The 25,730-nt window shown below is 40.6% G+C and overlaps 1 protein-coding gene across 3 annotated transcripts; it reads left to right on the top strand.

Annotated features, from left to right (window-relative positions):
• The first annotated feature begins 7,550 nt into the window (after positions 1–7,550).
• grhl1 (grainyhead-like transcription factor 1) lies at positions 7,551–23,619 on the top strand. Of its 3 annotated transcripts, none has more exons than XM_034222272.1 (16): positions 7,551–7,734; positions 9,992–10,181; positions 10,484–10,557; positions 11,204–11,337; positions 11,429–11,568; positions 12,568–12,650; positions 12,968–13,121; positions 13,227–13,338; positions 13,979–14,073; positions 16,225–16,468; positions 17,235–17,362; positions 18,519–18,547; positions 18,738–18,823; positions 20,811–20,896; positions 21,853–21,917; positions 22,290–23,619. In XM_034222272.1, exons 1-16 carry the CDS (start codon positions 7,715–7,717, stop codon positions 22,402–22,404), a joined length of 1,755 nt encoding a protein of 584 aa, XP_034078163.1. In that variant the 5' UTR covers positions 7,551–7,714; the 3' UTR covers positions 22,405–23,619. The 3 variants fall into 3 exon arrangements, with proteins under 3 accessions (XP_034078163.1, XP_034078162.1, XP_034078164.1); XM_034222271.1 differs by having other exon boundaries at positions 11,429–11,649; XM_034222273.1 differs by lacking the exon at positions 7,551–7,734 and adding an exon at positions 7,782–8,277 and having other exon boundaries at positions 11,429–11,649.
• Positions 23,620–25,730: the final 2,111 nt, after the last annotated feature.

The raw sequence follows: 25,730 nt of genomic DNA, 5'->3' as shown, positions 1-25,730 counted from the left end.
TGTGCTATTTATCAATCTGGATTGTTTTGGTGTGAGTTAACTGTTGGAGATGATGGTGGTTGTGTCCGCAAATGACAGGAGCCAAACTGGAGCTTTCTCTTCATATCAAAGGGATTGTTAGATTAAAGCAATATTCTCTAATTGTGTCTGCAAGTGGAAAGTTGCAAGACAATGATGAATGCTAAAACTATAACATTTGCAACACTAAAATATAGATCATACACACCAACCAAATACTTAGGTGCATAAAACTGAACAAGGGAGTTCCATTGCTATTAAATCAACTTTTAATTTTAAAAGGAGGTTTGTTTCATTTCTTATTTTAAAATGTACATCATTTAATTTGCAGGAGTTTGTTAAAAGAAAAACCTTATATATATCAATCAATTTATCCAATACATTTCAAAATGTCCAGTCTTTTAAGGAACAAATTCAAGTGCTGTCATGTGATGTTACTTTAGGAGTACGTTTTAATGTGTGAACTTTGTTTATCTGCAGGTTGATGCAGGTGAAGTTTCTGCGGGTTGCAGGTTATTTAATAAATTCATGTATAACAAGAAGTTATTCCAAAGGATTTTTTCTTTCAGACAATCCCCACAGGAGCAATTTGGGGTGAGGTGTCTTGCCCAGGGACACAACAACATGCTGACTGCAGTGGGACTCAAACTTGCTACCCCCTGATTCGAAGTTCAGCGCAGTATTCACTGAGCCACAGCCTCCCATATATAAATAAAATAGAGATATTATGCTTTTGTTAATACTTGAAATGTTTGAGTGTTAGTTCAGCTGACTGTGGATGAACATGTTTAGACGTAAAACAAGTATGTTCAATAAAACATTACATTCAAGTGAATTATTGTTTTGAGTATCCTTTATGTAAGTCTAGGGTCATATAACAGTCCATTTAATGGGACTGAATGGTCAGTAAAACCCAAACACAGGGCTAAAACATCAGCAGTGTTGTGAAGCAAAACACACTTCATCAAGTATCCCAGAATCCCGTAACACCTGGAAAAAGTTATCTGCGTGTGTGTGTGGGTGTGCGTGTGTGTGCATGAGCTCAAGTGTTTGAGGAGTTGGGGAGCAGCATACGGGTCTGCAATGCCCTCAGTGTCTGTGACTGTTTTTACTGTCATCAATGGGAACTGTGTGATACCATCTAACCTCGGCCTCAGCAAAACAGTGAAAAACATCACAACCACGGAGACAGTCCTGTAATTATGTAAAGAAAACCACAAGTTAAACAGAAGCAATGACAATCCCACAAAGTCAATAAAATAATATTTGATCACACTCATGTGTCATCCAGGTAGAGTTAAGCAGATGTGAATGCATATACATGATGCCTGTTAACAGTTAGTGAATACAGCAACGTGATAATGATCTTCAAACACTTTAGCACTGTCTCATTGTTCATATAGACTTTTCAGCTGTTTACCCACAACAGCAGGCCGTGAGCTCCCAAACCTACACTGACAGTCCAGTGTGACTCAAACAGACAAGAATACAGTTACAAGCGCTCTCGGCTCAGACAAGTGCTCACATGCTAGAAAAGAGAAAAGTGTCGATGGATTTGCATCTTATTTCCATCCCAGTTAGGTGCCTGGAGTGAAGCAGGATGGCGTTAGAAACCAACTGTCTTCCAGGAAGGAGGGAGGTGGAAAAGAGGGATGTGGGAGAGGACAGGGGGGGTCTATCCCACTGAGCAAATTGACAAAGATGACACAACGGGTGCTGGAGGGGTTGATTCGTTGGAAACTGTTGGGTTTCATGTTGCATCCAGGGCAGCAGGGTACACTGAGACATGCTTGATGTCCACTGATCTTTGTTTTATTGAAGCACCTTTCAATTCAGCATGTGTGTTTGTGTTTATCTCCTAAACAACCATGAGATCATCTCTTTGCCTCGGGCTATTGAACAACAGCAACTACTGCGACCCGGGTCTAGGCGGGTGTTCACTTTGTTTGGTCATTTTTAATAAAAGGATACAAAATAAAAAGGTTGCAAACTAGTTATTCTCTTGCTTTGCAACAAAATGGGTATCAAGATGCTTTTCACACCAACTTTTGTAAGCAATCATGTCATTGGGAAACAATGTGAACAAAATACCTTTCTAGGTCAGATTTCACAAAGTGTTTCACAATAAAAACATCAGGTGATTTAAAATGGTGGGTACAAAGTTTTAATCCAAATGAAAAGATTGATTTTATGAGCCATGGCTTGAGCCTTGAGTCGGGAAAAAGGAAAAACAAATAAAAACAAATCAGAGGATCTTAGTACAGAAGAATATGATACATTAGTTCCTTGTTTTAACTAATTACCAAATTGATTATCTCAGAATTCTAGGAATGGTTTTCTCTGAAATAATTTTTCTGAGTTAGCATACTTCATAAATACAAATTACATCATTAACTTGAGAGCTCAAATTCATTGAAAAGTTTTGCTAGCTTTGCTTGACAATATAAACCTTTAAAATGTCTTAATTTGGCTAAAAGGCAAAGGAGGGAGGACCCAGAACAGAACCAAGGGGAACACCAAAATACAGATGTCATGTTTGTTATTTACACCACAGTTGTCAGGATTGGGGAATATTAGGACTCAAATTATGGATTGGAAAAGGGACTAGAGAAGGGATTTGAGAAGGAACTTGAGAGGGGACTCGAGAGGGGACTTGAAAAGAGACTTGAAAAGGGACTCAAGAGGGGCCTTGAGAAGGGACTTGGAAAGGAACTTGAGAGGGGACTCGAAAAGGGACTTGAAAAGGGACTTGAGACGGCCGGACCGCCGACAGTCTCTGATTGTGTTACGTTATTATGAGAGTGCTCTCATACTTGTTTGATTCTGAAATGGTATTTATATAAATATATGTGTGTGTATATGTCCGCATCTGTAGCCTGTTATTGTCTCATTATGCCGCACAGTGAATTAATTCAAAGTAAAGTCGTCATGAACACAGTTCTGTCCATCAGACAGTGCTGCTGTGCCTCCTGTCATCATTAATGGACGTCTCTTTAAAATGACCGCTCAGAAGAGAGGATTTCTCATTTCTCTAAACGCCTGCGGCTTCCACTCCTCTCTCCTCGGTTCCCCTCCTCGACTCCTCCGCTCGCATCTCCTGTGGGCGGGACTAAGACACAAGGATAGGAGTCGAGGAGGGGAGTTGAGGAGGGGAAATTAGATAATTGAGAAGCCATCAATCAGACACAGGAGGGCAAACACAGGAAGGAAGACCAGACACCAGACCCCCCCCCCTCAAGGGACGGATTCAAGATGTCCTAACAAAGTCCAACACTTCCAAAAGGGTGGGCAGGTTTGGGCTGACAGCCCGGAGGCACGGCAGAGGACCAGGAAGGGGTCTCGGGAGGGCGGCCCGGGGGCAAGGCAGAGGAACAGGAGGAGGTCTCGGGCAGACGGCCCGGGGGCAAGGCAGAGGACCAGGAAGGGGTCTCGGGCGGACGACCCGGGGGCAAGGCAGAGTTCACGGATGGAGTCTCGGGCGGACGGCCCGGTGGCACGGCAGAGGCAGAGAAGTGGCTAAGGCCGCGGCGGGCATAGTCAGCGAGCCGGGCACAAGGACGGGCCGGCAGGACAGAGTTCGTAGCCGGCGGAGCCACTGGCGGAACAGGAGCACTGGGAGCAGGCGTTGGCGGCACCTACGGCGGTTGGGACATGAGTTGGGATTTGAGAAGGGACTTGAAAAGGGACTCGAGAGGGGACTCGAGAAGGGACTCGAGAAGGGACTTGAGAGGGGACTCGAGAGGGGACTTGAAAGAGACTTGAAAAGAGACTTGAAAAGGGACTCGAGAGGGGACTTGAGAAGGGGACTTGGAAAGGGACTTGAAAAGATACTTGAGAGGGGACTCGAGAAGGGACTTGAGAAGGGACTTGAGAGGGGACTCGAGAGGGAACTAAAGAGGGGATTAGAGAAGGGACTAGAGAAGGGACTTGAGAAGGAACTTGAGAGGGGACTCGAGAGGGGACTCGAGAGGAGAGTTGAAAAGGGACTTGAGAGGGGACTCGAGAGGGTACTCGAGAAGGGACTTGAAAAGAGACTTGAAAAGGGACTCAAGAGGGGACTTGAGAAGGAACTTGGAAAGGGACTTGAGAGGAGACTTGAGAAGGAACTTAGAAAGGGACTTGAGAAGGGACTTGAAAAGGGACTCGAGAGGGGACTTGATAGGGGACTCGAGAGGGGACTCGAGAGGAGAGTTGAAAAGGGACTCGAGAGGGGACTCGAGAAGGGACTTGAGAGGGTACTCGAGAGGGGACTTGAAAAGAGACTTGAAAAGGGACTCGAGAGGGGACTTGAGAAGGGACTTGAAAAGGGACTCGAGAGGGGACTCGAGAAGGGACTTGAGACGGCCGGACCGCCAACAGGAGCCGGGGAGACGGCCGGCACACCGACAGGACACGGGGGGGGGGCGGCGTCGGCCGGAGAGCCAACAGGAGACGGGGGGCTGGAGTCGGCCGGTACACCGACAGGACACGGGGGGCTGGCGTCGGCCGGAGAGCCAACAGGAGACGGGGAGCTGGAGTCGGCCGGTACACGGACAAACAACAAAAATCTAAAATCGTGACAATAGTTTAAGTGTTCCCAAAAAAAACGTTTTCTGTTGTACCCCAGAACAAAGGTTTTAAGTATGTACCTAACATGTAAGCGAGCTGTCAATGAGGACTTCCACATTTAAGGTCTGACCCTTTAAACCGGTCTGACCCTGAAAAGAATAAAGTATATATAAAGGTTGGAGCTATTGCTACCAGAAAACTGTCAATAATGTTATATAATTCAAACTGATTTCTGCGAAAAAAAGGTCACACTTTCACTTTTAACATTTTGCTGGTAATTCTGAACTTTTTGTAGTTTGTAATGGAGTATTTCTGCATTGTTGTATGTACTTTGGTCTTTCCCAATCTACTGTATCTTCCACCCCTCGAGAATACCTGTGTAGGTCTTTTCTCAGGTTTGATCCCACGCTTTGATCCGTTCACTTTTTCCTTTATCTGTTTTCCCCCCACAGCTTAGCCTCTCTGCTCTTTAACTAGTCAGCATCGAGTCAGACCCACCATCAGCGGCACATATTCCCAGCATCACACACATAAACAAAACCCCACACACACACATATCCCTTTCTCACTCTATTATCCCATGTCCTCAGTGCAAACACAAAACAAGCTACTGGAGAAGCAGGTTGTCCTTCTACTGAGATAAATAAACAGTAAACCAGGATCCAGGAGCAGAAGGTTGCAGAGAGAGAGAGAGAGAGTAACGAGAGATAGAGGGAGGAGCGAGAGACTGAGGGAGAGAGAGAGAAGAGAGAGAGAGATAGAGAGAGAGGAGAGAGAGAGAGAAGAGAGAGAGAGAGGAGAGAGAGGAGAGAGAGAGAGAATTAGCCACACAGCAGGTAAAACAGGTTGATATTACAGAAAAGACGGGGGGGAGGAACGGGGGATTGCTGTTAGTTCTCTCTCTCTGTTTGTAGGGAGAAACTTTGAATATGGCTGATAGCATCTTTAAAGCCCCCACTGTCTCTAACAAAGCTGTTTGTTTTCAGTCAGGGTGTTTCTTTGATCTCTTGTTTTTGGATTTAAGGTTTTATTGTACATTCATGTTTATGTTTGACCTTTTTTATCACAATCATCCCAGCTAGTAGCAGAGGATTAGGAAAGTTACAGTCAGATAAAAAAAATTATATGTCACAACAGCTCAAAATGTATGGAACGATACACTTGTTTTACTTTTGCAACAATTTAAGAGTCTCTGTTTTATGAACCCCTATTGACAGTAAATTGTTAACCGTTAAGAGTGGCCCTCTTGATTTGTTTACATGCTAATTTCAACTTTTTGTTGGCACTCTTTCGATGATTCTGGAGGTTTCGGGGCTAATTTGCCTGTTGTTCGCAGCTGTGCAAGCTGATGGTAATCCTCCAGGACGATATAAACGGTGTTCTTGTCATCATCCTGTAACTGTGATACAGGTGGCAGTTTTACTCTTTAAAAGGAAGAGAAAGGTTGACCCAGCTGTATTAAATCAACTCACAGCCATATGGAAGAAAATGTAATATTGCATTTTGTATATATTGTATTTTGTCATAGATTTATGATTAAGTCTCTTGGTGCCCTAACAGATGTCGTGGATAAATAATAGATAAATACACTTCACCCAAACTCACTTACCTGCTTTTACTTCATATTTACTTGTAATGTATGTTATTTATTAAATCAAAAGAGGCTCTACAGTACGATATAAACGGACAGCTAGAGCTTTTTAGGATTTACAGACGGTTTTTTTCAACCTAAGCACAGGATCTGTGTCAGAAAAGCTGTAATAAGGTCACCATGAAATCACATTACAACCAGAAGTCTCTTTAACAGTATGAAACATAATTATGGTCTTGGGTTAGATCTAAAACACCAAACCGATGTATGTGCCAATACTGTCATTTTTAAAGAGAGAATATAAAAATGAAGGTAAAATAGGTAAGCATACACAATTTTCCAAGTCTGAATGTTCTTCTAAAAAGGCTGTAAATATGCTCACGTTGTCTGAAGTCTAATTTTCTCTTTAGATACACCTTACATTTCTAAAATTATAAAATAGTGCAGCCTTTTGGATTTTGTCCCCTTTCTTTTACATTGGAAACCGGTTACAGATTGATTTCTTAATGGCTACAGCAAGTAAAACTGTTTCAATGTTCAACACATTTTCAACCAATCCTTTAATTCAGATTCTTTGTACAAAAAAGGGTTTTATGTAGTTCCACCCTTCACTCGAGCTCCTTTCCCATTTAATGTTTCTGCTAATTTGCAAATGTTGTTGTTGTTGTTTTTCTGATAGAAAATAGCGTTATGTTGAATTTGTATTTAGTTGCCATTTAGGGTCATTTTAGTTGTTATCCTTCAGTGTTTTAATCACCTTCTTAAATACCTTTAATCATCTCTGTGTTTTTCATGAATCAGGCAGGCTTTTATGAGATATATCATACTTCCATGTCCACTTCATTAGGTACACAATCGCATGCAAACCAGTATCACAACTCTGACACGTTTTTATTGCTGAAGTCGTAGTTAATGGTGATTAATAAATACATGTGTTTTCAATATTCCTGTGAATCAACTGCACAACATTTGAAACACATTTATATACATATATTGCAGTCAATTTCAACACTAATACAAATTACACCCTCAAAAATCAACTTGCAGTTAAATCCATGCTTCTCTGGTAGTGTCAATCAAAACATGGAGTTTCTATCTATCTTTTTTTAAGCTATTGCATTGGATTGCATTAACTGTTACAGGTGCACCTAATGTAGTTAACACCAACTCAGTGTGTTTATCTCCCAATAAATGACGAAACTTAAAAATCAGAGCGGTTGCACCCTGCTCCTCCTCTGGCTCACCCCGAGTCTCTCTCCAGCTCTCAGGTATAGGCCACCAGCTGAGCCAATCACAGCCTAGGAGCCTCAATTGACAGTTTGGCCCCGCCCTCCCTCCACCTGTAATCCAATCCGGTGGCCTGTCACAGGTAAAACCGGCCTTAATTTCTCAGCATTGCCCAAAAAAGCGAGAAAAGCCGACAAAACCCGTTCTCTCACTAGGGAAACCTTGTTTATTGCCGCGGCCCTCATACAGTGTTAGCGGCGCAGTTTTCCACCTAAAGAAGACGGATCGGATTTTCAGTACCAACTAGAAAGTCCAGTTCGACCGACCGAGATGTCACAGGAGCATGACAAGTAAGTTGCCCTGACTTTCCACTTTAGCCTGTACAACGAGCACGAGTCACTATAAGCTGTTATTATTGACACTAACTATATTTAGTGTTTTTATTTTGTGAGTTCATGGCACAGGTTTTTTTTTTAAAGGTCATACTGTGGTTCACATCCGACCCGCAGCTGCTGTCTACTTTTATAAAATCTGATATTTAAGGATTATTTTTGTAGGATTTCTTATTAGGTTTATTTCTTAAATTGACTTTAAGACTTGGCTGCCAAGCTGGGAAGCGATTATATCTCATTGTTTCCCATGGTGTAACTGCGCTCGTTTCACCTGTCATGTTCAAGCCTGCACAGGTGTATCTTCACCTGTCGTGCGAGCAGAGTCTGACTGTAGGAATAAAAACGGTCCCGTGATAGCGATGCCTGGGCGGTTTAGTGTTTGATTTCGCTTGAAGCCCTAACAGTTATGTGGATAGTCTTAATGATGTTTGTTCAGGAATGAATATGGACCTCTGCAAGGAGCTGTCAGCTAAAGAAAACTGAAGAAAGTGTCATATTCATGTAAGAGTTTGGAATCAACAGCTTCACTGACAAGTATTTAAACAGAGGAATATGTTTTATGTTAAATGCTTAGCTCATATTCTGTATGTTTTTGAGGGCAATGACAAGGAGACTTTGGAGGGGAGTGAAATCATACACCTGCTAGGCGTTGGCTCGACTTTACTAACAGAGACAATGTAAGCAAGCACAGGGCCATAGTGTTTTGAGGATTTTACTTTAGAGGATCCAAATGTTTTGGGTGTCAAACATGTAAGATTACATGCACATTTCTCTAAATGTTAAATAAATGTGGGGTTTTTTCATACTAGGGTATACAAAAAAAAGTGAAAGTCTGTGAATTCATGATGCATTACTGACTTGGATATGGAATCTAATTTTAATATCTGTCTGAAAAGCAATCAAACTCTTAATTTGTTGTATTAGTAATGAAATACTTGAGTTTTATTGCCAGTAAATAAAGGGTCTTATCAGGTTGCCTTTTATGAATAGCACAATTACATATAGGATTACTAATTATCACTTTGCCTTGACCATTGAGAAGAAAAAAGCTGTTTGTTGTAGATACTCAACATGGAAACTGAGCCAGTCTGTTAACACTAAATCATTATTACTTTGTTGTGGTAGAAAACCAAGCAGATGGATTTGGTAGAAGGGTGATTCAAGGAATGTCATTTCCAAAGTTTGACAAGGAAATCTAATGAAACTTATGAGCTTGAGTAATGACTAAACTTAGTTTTCTAAGTAAATAGAAGATGAGCACACATTACTGTAAATAGGTAAGTTCAGTGGTAACTGTTCAATAATTCTCACTTATTTGAAATGAATCCTATAGTCCTTTCAAATTAAAGGTGTTTACCTGAGTTAAATGAGCTCGTTATAACACATTAAGACCATTAGTAGCAGATGAGACACAGAAACTGGAGCTGTTGTGTCCTGTTTGCAAAGCAATTACTCAAAAGGCTTCCCGAGAACGAAGAGGAAGATACATGCTGTGACTTTGAATAAAAACTCATGATTCTCTACAAAAACAGAAGCATGGCGCAGGAATGTGGCAGAGTCAGGTGCGTCACTTGTGGTCAGCTTCTCAGCCAATGAGCAGTCCCAGAGGAGAAGTGTAGAGTCGTCACACTGGATGAGCCTGTAGAGCATCTTTCGCTCAAGACAGCGCAGTGGTTCGATTGGCTGAGATTTGTTGCACAATCGTTGAAAAGCTTGAACAACAAGTCTAACAGATAAAGAACATACATTCTCTTGCTCTTATAACCTGTTTGTCTGTTCTGAACAAGGTTGTGATTGTAGGTCTTGGCTTTGTGAACTTGTATGAAGTCAGAGAGGAGAATCAATCTGTTCAATGCTTGAGGAGAGGTTCATAAAGGGCGGCACAAAATATCGTTTTTTCCTCCTCTCCAAATCAAGTTGCACAATGAAACACATTGCGAACGATTGCAATATATTGCACTTAGGGCTTTTTTGTCTTTGTTGAAAAAGTAGAAAAGTGCACTTTTAAATGATCTAACTGAGGCATAACTGACTACATCTGCTTTGTCTTAATCGTAAATACTATCATTTTCACAATATTCAACGTTATCACATATATTTACCTCAAATAGTGAAGCCCTAAAAAAAGCATGTGACAAAGTGTTTGCGATGGAAATAAGCATTTACATCTTAATAATTGGTTTGTATATAACCTATTACACTTTCTCTCTTGCAGTAAGCGTGCGGTCCTGGTTCTCCAGAACGAGCCGGGTTATGGCGGGCAGCGTCGCTCCTTCACCACAGAAGATGAAGCCTGGAAATCCTTTCTGGAGAATCCGCTGACGGCCGCCACCAAGGCCATGATGAGCATCAACGGAGACGAGGACAGCGCCGCAGCTCTGGGCCTGCTCTACGACTACTATAAGGTAGAAAACTAATGAATCTAACAACCACACCATGCAGGAATTCAACTTTCTGAGCTATTTCCTCTTGAATTCTCAGTGGATCTGGAAGCAATCGAAAGGGCAAATCTTAGGTCTGGGGATTAGTTACCAAATCCTTACAAGCCTTACCTATATGGTCTCACTCTATACTGACATAGGACCCTGAAGCAAACATCTGTGAGGCAGAGCATGTCATGTAACTGATCTATAGACAGCAGGATGATTTGGCTTGTTGGAAGTGATGTGGTCAGACGCTGAGCGGCTGTGTTTACCCTCCCATACAGGTGCCCAGGGAGAAGAGAACAATAACCCAGAGCAAGCCAGAAGCACTGGTCTGTGATGTGGATCCTAACAAAAGGTAAGCAACAGCCTTCGCCTAGTACCACCCACCTTTTAAAAATTAAAACCGTGAAAAAGCAGAGAAGCTCTTTCCTGGTTTTTGAGTTTTGTGTGTACATCTGCATATACATGAGTGAGCAGGACGAAGCAGTCTTAATCTTTTTCTGAATCTGCACACATATTCATTTTTGGAGTAGCATAAAAACAGAAAGAAAACAGCCTTGTTTTCAGCTGTTTAAGAGTCCAGGCCTGAGATTAAAACGTATTCACATTCAGACAGTCACACAACCAAGTAGCACCAAAATAACTAATAATAACAGTGTCATAAAGCTTTAAAGTCTCAAAAGAGAATACAATAATTTTCCTTGAGAGTTGTTCAATTCATTTTAAGCACCTGAATCCAAGATGATCACTTACTTATCCCCAAAAGGCAATTGGTTGTTCAGTAGTGAAACCCAAAATTATAAAGACAGAGAGCACATGAACACATATGCATATAAAACAGCAAGGGTTAAAAGTAATCAAATATAACTTAAACCTAAAGAATTGTTATATTTATGTCAGGAAAAGTTTTATTTTGATATTAATGAGTTATTATATGTTAGATTTTGCTTATAGAACTCATAAAATGTATTTTTAATTACATGAAATGTTATTTGCTGTAGACACCAGATCCATGCTGGACACTCCATAGCGCCACATCACGAAGGGGTTATGGAGAACAGGATCCAGGTCCTCAAGGGGCCCTTTAATGTTCTCCAGCTGGCCCCGGACAAGAGATCCCAGTTCCCCTCCCCAGGTCTGTTCACATTCAATAACACAAAGAGCCACAAGGAGCTTCTAAAAAACAGAAAACCTGATTGTAAATGTTCTGATATTTCCCTTCTCAGACACAACCGTCACGGTTTCTGTCGCTGTGCCGAACTTCCCGTCCGTCAAGACAGAGGTGCCCTCCCACGGCTTCTCGGTGACCGTGCCAAACAACTGTTCCGAAACCGACGTCTTTAACCGCCAGCTCAACCACAACACGGTACAGTTCAGCCCCAGCACCCAGTCCCGCACGCCCCCCGACTCCACCTACTCCGAGAGTTACAAGGATGGTTCCCAGGAGGTGTGTGTTTCGATCCCCCTCTTTCTAAACCTCCCTAATGCTCTCCCTCGCTTTCCTCTCCTCTTCGCTCTCGGATCTCTCCCAACACACAATGGGATATTCACCCGATCCCATGGAGCCAGCGGTGGGCTCAGCCTTCCCTGGTTTTATTTGAACATGCCAAAATAGCGGCTAGTGTGTTATTATGCCATTGTCTCACCAACACAATAAAGTGCTGTACTTTTCTCCTACAATAGCCAAAGCCCTTTCTCTCTCTCTCCTCATTTTCTATTTAGCTGGAGGGAAATTACCTTAGAATAGAGTAACCCGACAAAACCCCTGTACAGGAGGGGGTTGGGGGGGTTTAGCAACGTGAGGGTAGAGCCATTGAAACTAAGAGAAATGGGGATGAACAGATTAATTAAATCTACAGAAACTGTTAATTCACACCAAAACCCAGACTGGGAAATAGTGTCTGTGACCTGATTCAAATGTTATACCATGTTTCCCTGTGGCAACTTTAGATATTTATAACTAATAATTATGTTTAGTTCATTAATACATTTTTATTTACTTGTATTCAAATCTTTATTTATCTATAGGCCTATAGGTGAGGGGGATATTTAAAAGACAGTTAATGAATGTCATGCTGCATGTGAATAAACAAGAATGACATGGTTGTATACTAATGTTAAAAAGATCCCAGTTCCGTCTAAAATACGTGTGTAGAGGCTTATAAGTTGCTGTTATACGCTTATCTCTGGTACTGAAACTTAAATACTGTTTTAAGTGGTGGAAGAAATAGATGTATATCCCTATGGAGTGCTAAATTATAATAGTCCCCTGGTGAATTATATAAATAAATAAATCATGTTTAGTATCCTCTTTTTGCTGAGCCTCACTTTACACTGTCTATCTGTTTATCTTTGTGTGCTACAGGTGTTTTCCTTCCCAGGGGATCTCCAGTTACGCATGTCCTCCATGGCGCCTGAGGACTACACTCAGTTTAACAACGTGCCGGGGTAAGTCGCGCTGCCGCCAGCCCACCGCCCGACTTCCACCGCCATTCAGCTTTTTAACACAACACCGCAGAATGGCCTCATTCATGGCAGTCACAGGGGAGACACCAGACTCTCCACCGTGTGAAATACAAGAGTCGGCACACACAGGCGTTATCTGGCCCTACACACTGATTTCAAGATCGCAGTTTACCTGCAGCGGCTGAATGAAGTGTGCACCATTATGTCTAACATGTATCCGAATGCCATTGTTGCATTGTCATCCAGTTTTACAGACAAGAAATGCCTTTGATTCATGTTTTATTGTTGTGTTATTTTAGGAACAACTTCGAATACACCCTTGAGGCGTCCAAGTCTCTGCGTCAGAAGACAGGAGACGGGACGATGACGTACCTCAACAAGGGCCAGTTTTACCCCATCACCCTCAGGGAGGTTAACAACAAAGGAATGCGGCAACCCATCACCAAAGTCAGGGTAAGAAAAGGAACATCACAAATAAACCTGGCACAACATACGATTACATATGATCATTATTGTAACCTAATTTATGTTTCATTGTGTGTGTTTATGCATTTTCAGAGTGTAGTGATGGTGGTGTTTGGAGAGGAGAAGTGCAGAGATGATCAGCTGAAGCACTGGAAGTACTGGCACTCCAGACAGCACACTGCCAAACAGAGGTGTCTAGACATTGGTAAGAACCTAATTAAAAAAATTAAATCTATATTCCATAAAAAGTGTGTATTGATAGGCAAAAGAAGAGTCTAATAAACTAAAGAGTAACACCTGAGACACTGCTGGTGCACAGACGTTGGTGATTTTAATGATTCATTCCTGGTTTCACCGCGGACTGCCTGATTAATCCTCCTGTGTCTGCACAGTTAAGTGGCTGGTTGAAAGGGCAGTTTAGCAGGAGCTGACAGGAAAAGGTGTGTTGCTAAGGATTAATTCTGCAGCCTTTAAAACCTCAGTGTGTTTTACAGTAACTTGGTGAATAAACATAACATTTTATACTGTATAAACTGGTTTAGCTGTACATCATTACCTGCTTTGGTGGCAAGCCACTACAGGCAAGAAACATCATTTAATTATATGCAGAGGCCAAGGCTGAGAGACTGGGCTAATTGACTAGCAAAACAATTGGATAATGCCTAATTTGCATATTTAACCATAGTAGTGCAGAAAGCTTGTTACACAAAAGTATTGTCTTCGTTTAAATAATCAACAGGAAAGGTTTCATGCTGATTTGCATTAGTTAAATTACCTACATTTTTATCCTATTCACCTGCAGTGTATTTTCTTAAATTAGTCACTAAACTCTCATTTTGTCACAGCTGACTACAAGGAGAGCTTCAACACCATTGGCAACATCGAGGAGATTTCCTACAACGCCATTTCCTTCACCTGGGACACCAACGAGGAGGCCAAAGTAAGAGAATAAAATAGCCACATACTAACACACACAGCTTTATAGATACACAACTGATGGATAGAGCTGCTTCTACATCACTCATGTAAGAACAAGCACAGTTTCCATTTCTTGAACTCTTAATATGAGCCTTGACCTTTACATAAACACACACAAATCCTTAAGACAGAAATAGACTCCTCCTCTATTTAAAGGTCTTGTGTGGTTTTTGCCACAGACCAAAATTAGGGTTTCAGGTGTTAACTTCCCTTTGTTAGTTATTATAAGCTGCTCTGTTCATTGTAATCGTACAAAACAATCGTTAAAGAACTTAAAGAAAATAGGGGCTTTAATAGAAGACTCAAGACGCTGTTACAAGGTTCCTCCTCTCCTCTGTGTGTTTAGCATTGTTGCGTAGAGACGTTGATCTATTGTGATGCTGCCTGTTAAGGTATTTCAGACGGGCGCAACAAAAGAGTGCAGGAATGAGGAAACTCAGCGGGGGGGACAAGGATTGAGTTGGGCAGACAGATAACAAATTAAACGGGTAGGAGAGGAGGACCTCCTGTCCTCTCTCCCTCGCTTAATTTTCCATTTTTTGTTGACCCTCGTGTCACTGATCCACTGTCAGCCTGAGATGGAGGACAAACTAACAGACCAGAGACAACATGGCACCACACACACACACACACACACACACACACACACACACACACACACACACACACACACACACACACACCAGGATGTGGGTCTAACTGTCTCATGACTTGAGGCCTTTGTCCATAGGATGTTCATCCTTGTGTGTGTTCAATTCTCCTCCGTGTGTATTTTCGGAAGCACCGCCCTTCCATGTTAGGTGTGTGTGTGTGTGTGTGTGTGTGTGTGTGTGTGTGTGTGTGTGTGTGTGTGTGTGTGTGTGTGTGTGTGTGTGTGTGTGTGTGTGTGTGTGTGTGTGTGTGTAGAGGTGTGTGTGTGTGTAGGCAGAGGTGTGTGTGTGTGTGTAGGCAGGTGTGTGTGTGTGTGCAGGCAGGTGTATGCATATGCCCCCAGGCAGCATATACGTATTTGCACATTGCAGCCCTTCCCTGATGTTTACCTGCTCTGGGGCAGTTTAATGATGTTATCACAAAAACACAACTGAAAGAAACCCAAAATACAAGAAAATGTTCATCTTTATAACAATAATCGTTCATACTAATGACTCCAATATTATTATAGCACACTTCAAGGTTGTAGAAAATAAAGTTGTACTGTTTCTACACACAAATACAGCAAAACATTTAAAAGGAATACAATTATAAACAGTCTACATTCATGCTTATTTGTATAGAGTGTTTGTTTACGCTTCGAAATGTAACCAATCAACCAAATAAAAGTGCAAAGAATTTATTAAAAGAAGAAAAAATGTAGCATTATTTTGGTGACAATGAGTTCCTGACATTGAGAGATTCAAAATAACATACAATTTCAAATAAAAGCAACCTTAAAGATGGAGTTGAGTTAACGAATGTAGCTTTATGTGAATTGTATTCCAACTTGACAGACTTTAATCTTAATAGTTTCACTATAAATAAAACCTGCTTAGTGTTTTTTACTGATAAATTGACTGTCTTTTTAATAATATTTATAAGACGAGGGATAGCCTACCACTTGCTTACCGATTTGGTTCCTCTTTGTTTGGTGCTTCCAAATGGTCTGTTATTAGAGTGTTTTGTTGACACAATGATAACCTGTTTTCAATACAAGCACCACGAGGACAAAGGAGCATCTCTTACGTTAGGACAAAATGAGCCTGTGATACTAAAGCTGACCAGTGGAGGGCAACACAGGACACTGGATGAGGGGGCTAAACTGCAGAAAAAGCCTTCAGTGTTGCACAATGATGATGATAAAATAAAATCACAGTGAACACCTTCTCTCACTTTCAGAAGTAGAGTTGACTTCAATTGACAAAGCTTCTAGATGTTTTCATTGGACAATGAAGTACTCAGAAATGACCATTATGCAGAAAGGTTATGTAATTAATGTCGTCGGGTAAAAAGTATTTGCTGGAATAAGAGAAAAACGTAAGTACCTTAAATGTGTACTCGGGGACAGTTCAACTATGTACAGTTAAAGCAGTTTTTCTGTGTGTCTTAACCACAACATTCCTGCCTCCTTCCTCTTCAGATCTTCATCTCCGTCAACTGTCTGAGCACCGACTTCTCCTCCCAGAAGGGCGTGAAGGGTCTTCCTCTGAACATCCAGATTGACACCTACAGCTACAACAACCGCAGCAACAAGCCCATCCACCGTGCCTTCTGCCAGATCAAAGTCTTCTGTGACAAGGGGGCCGAGAGGAAGATCCGAGACGAGGAGAGGAAGCAGTCCCGCCGGAAAGGGAAGGTCCCAGATCTCAACCCCAGCCTGGCCTGTGAGTCCCTCAGGAGAACATGTGTATAACAAGCACAACAAATATGATCTGTAATTTCGTACTAATTCTCACCCTAAATTACCTTTATCAGTTCAAGAGTTCTATTTTTTTCTTTTAAAGATACACTAATATATACTTTTATGCAAACAATGCATCCACTTAAATGTGTAATGAGAGATTGAAGTGATGATTTCACTGAGAAATGACAGCACTTCCTGTCAGCCGTGGAGCATTTATTATCTTAAGACTTAGATATTTCCTTCAGGAGTTACTGGAAACAAAACACAAAACGAGAGCAAACATTTGACTCATTTGTGTAGACACACAACTTCATAATAACTGATGGTCCTCAGTGTTTGCTCGATGTGTAATGGAGCTGCAACAATTAGCCGATCCACAGAGAAATAATCCCCCACTATTTTAATACCTTTTAATTTTTTGAAAAGGTGACTGAAAATGTTGCTTCAGGCATCTCAAATATGGACATTTAGAGATACGAACATAGAAATATAGAAATAGTAAACAGTTTAATTGATAATGAAAATAATTATATTTTCAGACCTCAATGTGTGAATAACCAACTTTTAGCTATAACACATTTGCTGTAACAACCATATCATGAAACTGTCCATGTTTTATGGTGTGCTGCCCCCAAGTGGACATAATAATATATTAATAGAGGTTTAATGTTTTTGAAAATGTCCCTGTGCTTAAATAGAGTCTTTATAAATGACTTAACTATTTTTGTTTTGTATTTTCCTCCCAGTTGTGGATGTCAAAGGTCCCATCCTCCAGAAACGCAACGATATGACCATCTTCAAGATGCTGAACGACCACGAGACGCAGCCTGTCCTCTTCATCCCTGACGTTCACTTCTCCACCTTCCAGCGCCATGTGAGTGCCAGTCACATTACACATTACTAACTCTAGCACGTCCCACCAGTCATTTCTTACCATCAACATTTTTGTTTGCTTCATTTACATAACATCCGTAGCATCTTAGATGGTCCATAAACATGTTCTGCCTCCACCCACTCATCAGCCATCTGGGTCGAGGTGACCTGGCTGCCTGCTAGTTGGCAGGAACAGGGAGTACTTGTTTCAAGCTCTGATAGGAGTCCGACACACTGATGGATGGATTTCAAACTGCTTACTCACATAATGAATCATTAACCAGTGACTGAAAACAAACCCAGGATATGCTTCCCTGTAATGCCGACTCAATATGAAGATGCTTAATGGGACAGAGTTTCCCCCCAGTCACGCTTCAAGCATGCAAGCAGTCTGTCAGGTTTTATCTTCTCTGTGACTACTGAACTTTGGTTCTTCCAATCAGGACGAACACATCACATGAAACAGCAGTGTGTGTGTGTGTGTGTGTGTGTGTGTGTGTGTGTGTACGGGCCTGCCCTCTGTGTTTTAGAATCTTAATTTATAGTGAAAACATAAAAAAAGTTTCTCCCTTTCGTTCCCTCTCAGTTAATAATGCTACCAGCAAGGGTGAGGGAGGGACAGGTTATTTTGGGTCCTTTCGAAGACATTGAACCTGGCTCGAGTGCTATCAGTTTCTAATAAACTCTGAGTTTACTGGGTTCCCTCTTAGAATAGAAATCTATTAACAGCATTGCAAGCAATCAATACAGTGGGAGAGCCGAATGGCTCCAAAAAACAGCTGCTTTCCAAGAATGACATCAAGAAAACAACATATTCGACTGACTCCAAAATATTGAAGTGGTTGAAGTGATTTGATGCACTCTGTGGATTACTTTGTAACATTATACTTTTATATAACACTGGACTATACAAATCCTACACATCTAATATATATCGTTTCTGTATTTGTATACATTGTTCGCTATTTTAACAGTTTTCAGAATATATTTAGCTTTTTATAAAGTTATTAAATGGCATTCTTTCATCTTATGTAGAGCACCTTGAACTATTTCTGTATTTGAAAGTTGCTATAGAAATACAACGTTACAATTTAAATTTACAATTTAACTTTCCTTAAAAGAAAAAACAAATTTCTTTCTTTCTGTTTCCTCTGCAGCCTTACCCAACAGAAGATGGAGAGGACAGGTGAGTTCACGCTTCTCACAAATACTTTAAAGTACTTTTGAACCGAGTCAACCTTTGGCACATTCCCAGTAAAAGGCATACAGGGATGTTGTTTCTAGGAAAGGCCCATGGGGCTTTGTGTGTGTTGTATAGCCTGTTAGCTGGTTGTGAAGCACGTTAAACAGTGATTTGTGTGTTTCTGTGTCTGTAGCTCGGGCATGAAGAGATTACCCTTCAGTGATGAAGAGTTCGGTTCACCCCCAAACAAGATGGCGAGAGGAGAGGAACCAAAGAAAGGTAATGTGTGTATGTGTGTTTGTGTGTGTGTGTGTGTGTGTGGTGTAATATGTTTGTGTGTGTGTGTGTGGTGTAATATGTTGAGTTTTCACATTAAGTGAGTTATGGTCTTCCCAATGTGTGTGTGTGCATGTTAGCATGTCTTCTGTGTTTGACACACACACACACACACACACACACCATGTATACATCACTTCAGGGGACATCACATTGATTTACATGCATTTCCTGGAGACTTATCCTAACCTTAACCATAACCAACACATGCCTAACCCTAACCCTTACCCTAAACCTAACCAAGTCTTCACCCTAAAATGAATGATTCCCCTCATGGGGACCTCCATGTTGTCCCCATAAGGGCTGGCGAGTCCCCACACGTGACTGTGTAAACAGATGTAGGTCCCCACAAGTATAGTAATGCCACACACACACACACACACACACACACACTCTTGGGGCCATGTGATTATTCCAGCTCTTCGAAAACACTCACACACGTGTCTACGGCCTGCACTGACCTAACAAATACCAGTGATAGCTACGTGCACACACACACATGCAAACAAGTCTATGCCCTTTCCCCTATATCCTATTCATAGGCATAAAGCAAGCTTAGAAGAAAAACATGGAGTGTAGTCAAAATGGGTATTAATTCAAAATCATTTGTATGACTCTGCATAATACATGCATACAGTATAGCTTCCAAAAGCAAGATAGGGCTGCTGGAGTTTAGGCTGTAAACTATCTACAGAGAACTAATAACACTGGTCAGACCACAGTGAGGTGTCAGGGGTCAACAGATGTCCCTGTTGCACAAAATAATATACATTTATTTAGGGTCTTCCACCTAAAGATATTATATTGTGAACTACTGCATACTTTAATCTCATTCAGCATTGAAAAGCCCTTCAAATTAACAATCCCAGACCCACTTCCTCCTGTATTTCTTTCTTTATCCAACCAGGTTATTCCTGTTGAAAGAAGACCTTGCCAAGAGTAGTAGGAGTTTAGTAGGAGTTTTTGCCAAGAATACCAAAGACTGAGGTTGCGTGCCGCACTATACAAATATTAACCTGTAAAGAAGAGCCACAAATAGACATGACTTCCGAAGCTTAACTGCATACATTTAAAATTAAGCATTATTCTGCAAAAAAGCGACATTCATTGAGTTTTAATCAAACTTAATTCAGTTTAGATTTGGGGAAAATCTTTCCCCATAAGCTTCTATGTTTCCATGTTATAAATGTGGCAGTAGTGTGATGGTGTGAATGGGATCATGCCGATGTTAATACAGTGAAGGAGATACTGCCAATCTGCCAGTGTGCCAACAGCCTCCATGACGTCCATCTCAAACAAAGTTATTAATGGCGGCTCCAGAACACCGTGAACTCTGGCCTAAATACTGTAGCATTGCGAAAACCCCCCTTATATAGTCACTTACAATACTGTTTCACTTCCTTATAATTGGGTTTAGCTTCTCAAACTTCTGAAATCTCTTGTGCATAGTTAGGTCTTTAAATATGTGTTGCATTTAGAGACCACACATATCGCAACAGCTTGCAAAACAATACAAGAAAATCTATTTAGAGCATGATCTATTTTGAGTGAGAATGAAAGGTGGGTCCATGTTTGAATGTGCTTTCTAGGTGTGAATTGCGTGGGTCCAGGGCCAGTTTAGTTCTCAATGAGTGTCTCAAAAGTCCCGTAGTAGTGGTATAAGTTAAAATGGCCAACAACATTGCAGAACATGTTTAAATGTACAAATGCATTAAACATAAGTATACCTGTGCTTGAGCTTTACTTCTTCGAAATTGAGAAAGGGAAACACTTTAGCCACAAATCAGTCAAACAGTTCAGACTGACGTAAACACAAGCTTCAAGACTTTTGGCTGATGCCAGAATTGGGGCATGTTTTGTGTCCAACCCATGAACAAATGTGCTCTGCTTTGATGCCTTCTTGTCTCTTCTTTCTCTTTTCACCACACAGTCCTGCTGTATGTGCGCAGGGAAACAGAGGAGGTGTTTGATGCCCTCATGCTGAAGAATCCCACGCTGAAAGGCCTGGTGGAAGCTGTAAGTTGTCCTCAGTTGACTTCATGTTTTTGTTTTATACCGAGACCCAGTTCTCATTGTGTCTAAAAGCAGTACAACCCACAAACATCTGGCTTGTATCTTCAACTGGAAAGTTTACAATCTGCATTCATTCCCGGGACAAACGACCGCAGTAGATATGGGTGTTTATCTGCTAAAAATCCACATGGATTTGGACAATTATTTTAATGTATTAACGTAAATAAAAATCAACTATCCTCTCCCTAAAGTCACCAGAATCTATTGACGGAATGAATAATGTAATGTTGGAGAGTTTGAACAAGAGACTGAGTATTAATAGATACAAAAACAAGAAGTAGCATAACCACTGTTGTTTACTAACCTTTTAAGCTTTCTGGCATGACATCAAACCTTACACCAAGGAAAATAACAGAAAGGCATGTTAGTCTAGTATTTGGAAAAGGAGTCGCCTATTTTTTCCAGGATTTAAAAAAAATAAAAATAAAAACCCTGAATAAACATGCACATTTTGGAAAAAAGTATATACAGTATATAGGCAACTGTGGCCTGTTAAATAAGCTGCAGGACACCAACTAGAAACAACATAGGGTAGACTGAGTACAAAAGGTGAACTGGGGACATTGAGAAATAGAGAGAAAGGGTGTGTGCGGGTTAAAAAGGGACACAGGGAACTAAGGGAGGGGCGTTATGGGGACAAAAGCTGGGGAAAAGAGGAAGTGGGGACGTCCTGGGGAGAGGGAAGAAGAGGAGATTGTGGGAAAAGGGTGTTTTTAAAAATGCAAATAGAAAGAGTCTGGTGGGAGACTACTTTAGGGTGCAAAGGTTGTGTATAGTGATTATAGAGAACCATGAACAGGTGCACCAGGTGTCTGTAGAGGATTACACTATTTTATATTTTCTTTCTTTATGGTTCTCTTAATAATTCAACATTGATTTGTGTTTCTTTTTTTAACCAGATTTCAGAGAAGTATGAATTATCTTTGGATAAGGTTGGGAAAGTCTACAAGAAGTGCAAGAAAGGGTGAGTCATCAACACTGTACTACACTGTCTGTGAGCAACCAAACCCAAATAGTTGATTCTTTTGATTTACATCTTAATTGCTTTATTTATTTTATTCTTCTTGTATTATTATTCACCTTATTTTGATTTTTTTATTATTATTTGTATAGCACTTTCATTTAAAAACAGCAAAAATATTGATTTAAATATTAATTAATTAAATATATTATATTCTAGTAAAAATAAAGTGTTCAGTGTTGCAGAGCAAGCAAGACATTTAAAATACCTACTAATTAAAATGCATAAGAGATCATAAATGAACCTGATTGTACACTTTGGTTATCTTTAAATGAAACAAAGAGGTCACTAACATCCATATCTGTTTGATAATAGGATCCTAGTGCACATGGATGACAACATCATCCAACACTACTCCAACGAAGACACCTTCCAGATCACCATGGAGGAGATGGGCGACATGTATAAACTCACCCTCACTGAGATCTGATTGGACGATGCCAGCAATAGAGGACCAATGAAATGGAGCTGTCGGAAGAAGTGGTTTACACATCTTGCTATGCAGTGATACTACTTGATCTGACACTTAAATCATGTTGTCTTTGTGCTGCATTCATTTCAAAAGTCAGGTATTTAAAAAAAGCCACAGCTCTTCATGGATCGCAATGTTGATTAGGTGTGTAAGTTATACATTTTTGATTGATTTTAAAAACCTTTCTCTGTGTATATACGACTCAACAAGTGAGTCCAGGTTTTATTGCATACACATTTATTTTGTATTCAGTAAGTTGCACCTCACAGATTTGTGCCTAATTTTGTAAATGTTTGTGCAGAGCATTTGTGTGTGGCTGCTATACCTCATGCTATGCAAGCAGCAGTGTTTCTTTTTATGAAGAGAAACGACTCGTCTTTCCCTTCTTAAAGCCATAGCACTGATGATTACAAATCCGTAATGTTGGGTATTTTGCGCACAAAATGAAGACGGCAAATTGTTGATAGAGCCCCAGTGGTTCAGTGTATTAATACTAAACAACATGGCAGTATTCGTTGTGTAAAACTCTCTTCAACCGTCATGCAATTAGGGTAGAATATTGTAAATGATTGTGATTATTTTTTTAGTGTAGGATACATTACATTACATGAAATTACTTAAAAGATGATTTTTCATCAGGTCGATATAAAAATGGCCTCTATGTGAGTATTAAATAGTCATTAAATACATGAATAACAATGCTAAAAAGCGTCCCTGTAGAGTAGGTTTCTGAATGTTGATGAAATAGGTCAATCAATGTGTAGTGCAGTCAGGCTGTTCTGGAAGTGCAATATGATATTAAGGGTCAGACACATTCGCAAAGAGAATCTCCTCTATTGTCAAAAATAAATTCATATTATCTGGTTTAAAAAAAAAGGAAATATTTGTGTATATAGCCACTGAAAAAACTGATCGATATGGTCTCTCCTTTTGTATCTCAGTACTTATTGTGTATATATTTATTATTAAGAGAATGGATGTGGGCCTTGTTTTTTTTATATCCAAATTTCTATTATACCTATTAATATAATGTTTATTTGCTTTTTATATGAAGTTATATTAACATTACATGTCAAGGGACAAAAAGTTATTAACATGTTTTTAATTGTTGTTTTTTGTAACGGATTTGATGCACAAACCGCCCAATAAAGGCTCTCCAGTAGCTTCTGTCTGTTGAGACTCTGTTTCTACCTTTGATCGTTTGACATGTTTTCTACCTTTTCAAACGCATATTAAAAACAGCCTATCTTACAACAGACTTGTAATATGTAAGTGGTTCAAGTCATAGTAGGTATGTCTGTGGTTGATGTGTTGAGCTGCAGCAGATATGAACTGTGCCTTGGCCGGTGCTTTCTGTGTCTGTCCACAGGAACAGATGTCTGGGCATCAAACCTAACCCCGTTCACAGGAAACAGGCATGACAGGACGGCCTGCTGCAGAGAAGCTTCTCCGTCGGAAACCTGGCCATTGATTGCTGCATTCACCCTTTGGTTAAAGTAGCCTATTATTTCATTTAAGCCACTCTAGTGATGCGGCTCTAAACAATGTAATGTCAATCAGCCGGTCCATCCCTTTGGTCTCGAAATATCTGAACCTTTAAGATAGATTGCCATGATGTCTTGATGCAGACATTCATGTTCCCCCAAGGATGAATCCTAACAGGTCTTGTGGTCCACTGACTTTTATACAAGCCCCACTGTGAGGTTGACCCAGCTGTTGGTGAAAACAGTGAAACCTCATAGAGCCACAAGTCTATAATTATATAAAATAACATTAGAGTAAATTACCTCCTAAAAGGTTATCCTAGATATGTTTCTATATGTTCGAAGGATATTCTATTTGTTTTGCAGCACAGCAGCAAAGATAATAGCCAAGGATAACAACTATTTTTTATGACACATATAAGATGTTGAACTCATGACTGCACATGACACACTGTAGTGTACAGGTTCAGGTGTACAGAAACGGAAAGCGGTTATCTTCCTGTTTGAGTCAGTATATTCCAGTGTGTCTTTGTATGATTCATACCTTTTTTAGTATTTACAGAACCACACTTTCGAAGTCCCTCCTGCTGTGAAGTTATTCAATCGCCAAATGTGCACCTGAAATAACAGTAACATTTGTTTTTATTGTCCTTGCCTAAAATAGTATCGCTGATCATTTCGATCACTGATAGGCCATTGTAGATAAACAGTAAACAATGCCACTTTCCTTTTCCTTAAGGACCCTTGCAGAACTCTGATAGGCTTGTATGAATGTTAAATTAATGCATTTTTCTCCCTGGAATCATCCAAATGTCATGTGCTAATCTGCTTTAGGCATATGGAATTGAGAAAATGATTGTCTTGTCTATTATTCAATCTCTTGCCTCTCATTAGATATATTTGCTGCAACCCATCGACAAATTAAACTAACCCATTACTACTCTTTTTCTATTTTAATTCACCAAAATGTTCAGTAGAGGCCAACCTGAAATCTCAGAGTTTTTCATTACTTTTTTTTAACTAAGAACATGACATTAATAAGATCCATATTGCAGGCTACTTATTTATATGAATATTTAGATGGTCTCTCTTTGCATGTTCCCTCATTCACAACCCCAACATACACTGAAATACTGTTGGGTAAATGACACCATACTTGCCAACCTTGAGACCTCAGAAATCGGGAGCATTTCAAAACCACCTGTATTTTACAGGAAAGGAGTGAGCAGAGGGTCGTGTTGTCGATTCTTGTTCAGTTTTCTGTGACTATATCTTCCTCACCCTCTCAGACTTTGAGTTGCGCGCTGCTAAAGAGACGCGCTACCATGAAAACCAAACAATGGTGTAGCTGTATTAAAGTCCGAGTGGAAACAGTCCTGAGTAAATCTGATTTTGTCAGAAATCGGGAGAAATGCGGGAGAAATATGACCCCGGGAGGAAACCGGGAGAGGGCAATGAAATCGGGAGTCTCCCGCGAAAATCGGGAGGGTTGGCAAGTATGAATGACACACATATATTTTGGCAGGATAATGAGCAGAGCCCGTTAACTTTGTAACGTAAAAAAAGGTTATTGCTCGTCTGCTGAAAAAAAGCAGACAAATGGACATGCACACACTTACCGCAAATCTGAACGGGTGAACTGCTGAGTTTATCATAATGCCGGTGCACGGGTCCGCAGATTGAATTCTACCGGATTCCGCTCATCGGGGTGTGTGAAAGAGGTTATTAAAAATTATTTATTGCACGTGCGACGTTGTTTAATATTTCCTCTCTAACTGTATCGAGAACAAGGCCCAGAAG

The sequence above is a fragment of the Gymnodraco acuticeps genome, unplaced genomic scaffold (genome assembly GCF_902827175.1).
Source record: "Gymnodraco acuticeps unplaced genomic scaffold, fGymAcu1.1, whole genome shotgun sequence".
Lineage (NCBI taxonomy): Eukaryota > Metazoa > Chordata > Actinopteri > Perciformes > Bathydraconidae > Gymnodraco > Gymnodraco acuticeps.
This window is presented reverse-complemented; position numbering and strand designations above follow the sequence as displayed.

Excerpts from the sequence above, each read along its gene's own strand:
- grhl1 (XM_034222271.1), top strand. The coding sequence starts at position 7,715 with ATGTCACAGGAGCATGACAA. Across the intron at positions 7,735-9,991 it reads ATGTCACAGGAGCATGACAA|TAAGCGTGCGGTCCTGGTTC; the intron begins GTAAGTTGCCCT and ends TCTCTCTTGCAG. Across the intron at positions 11,650-12,567 it reads ACAAGGATGGTTCCCAGGAG|GTGTTTTCCTTCCCAGGGGA; the intron begins GTGTGTGTTTCG and ends TGTGTGCTACAG.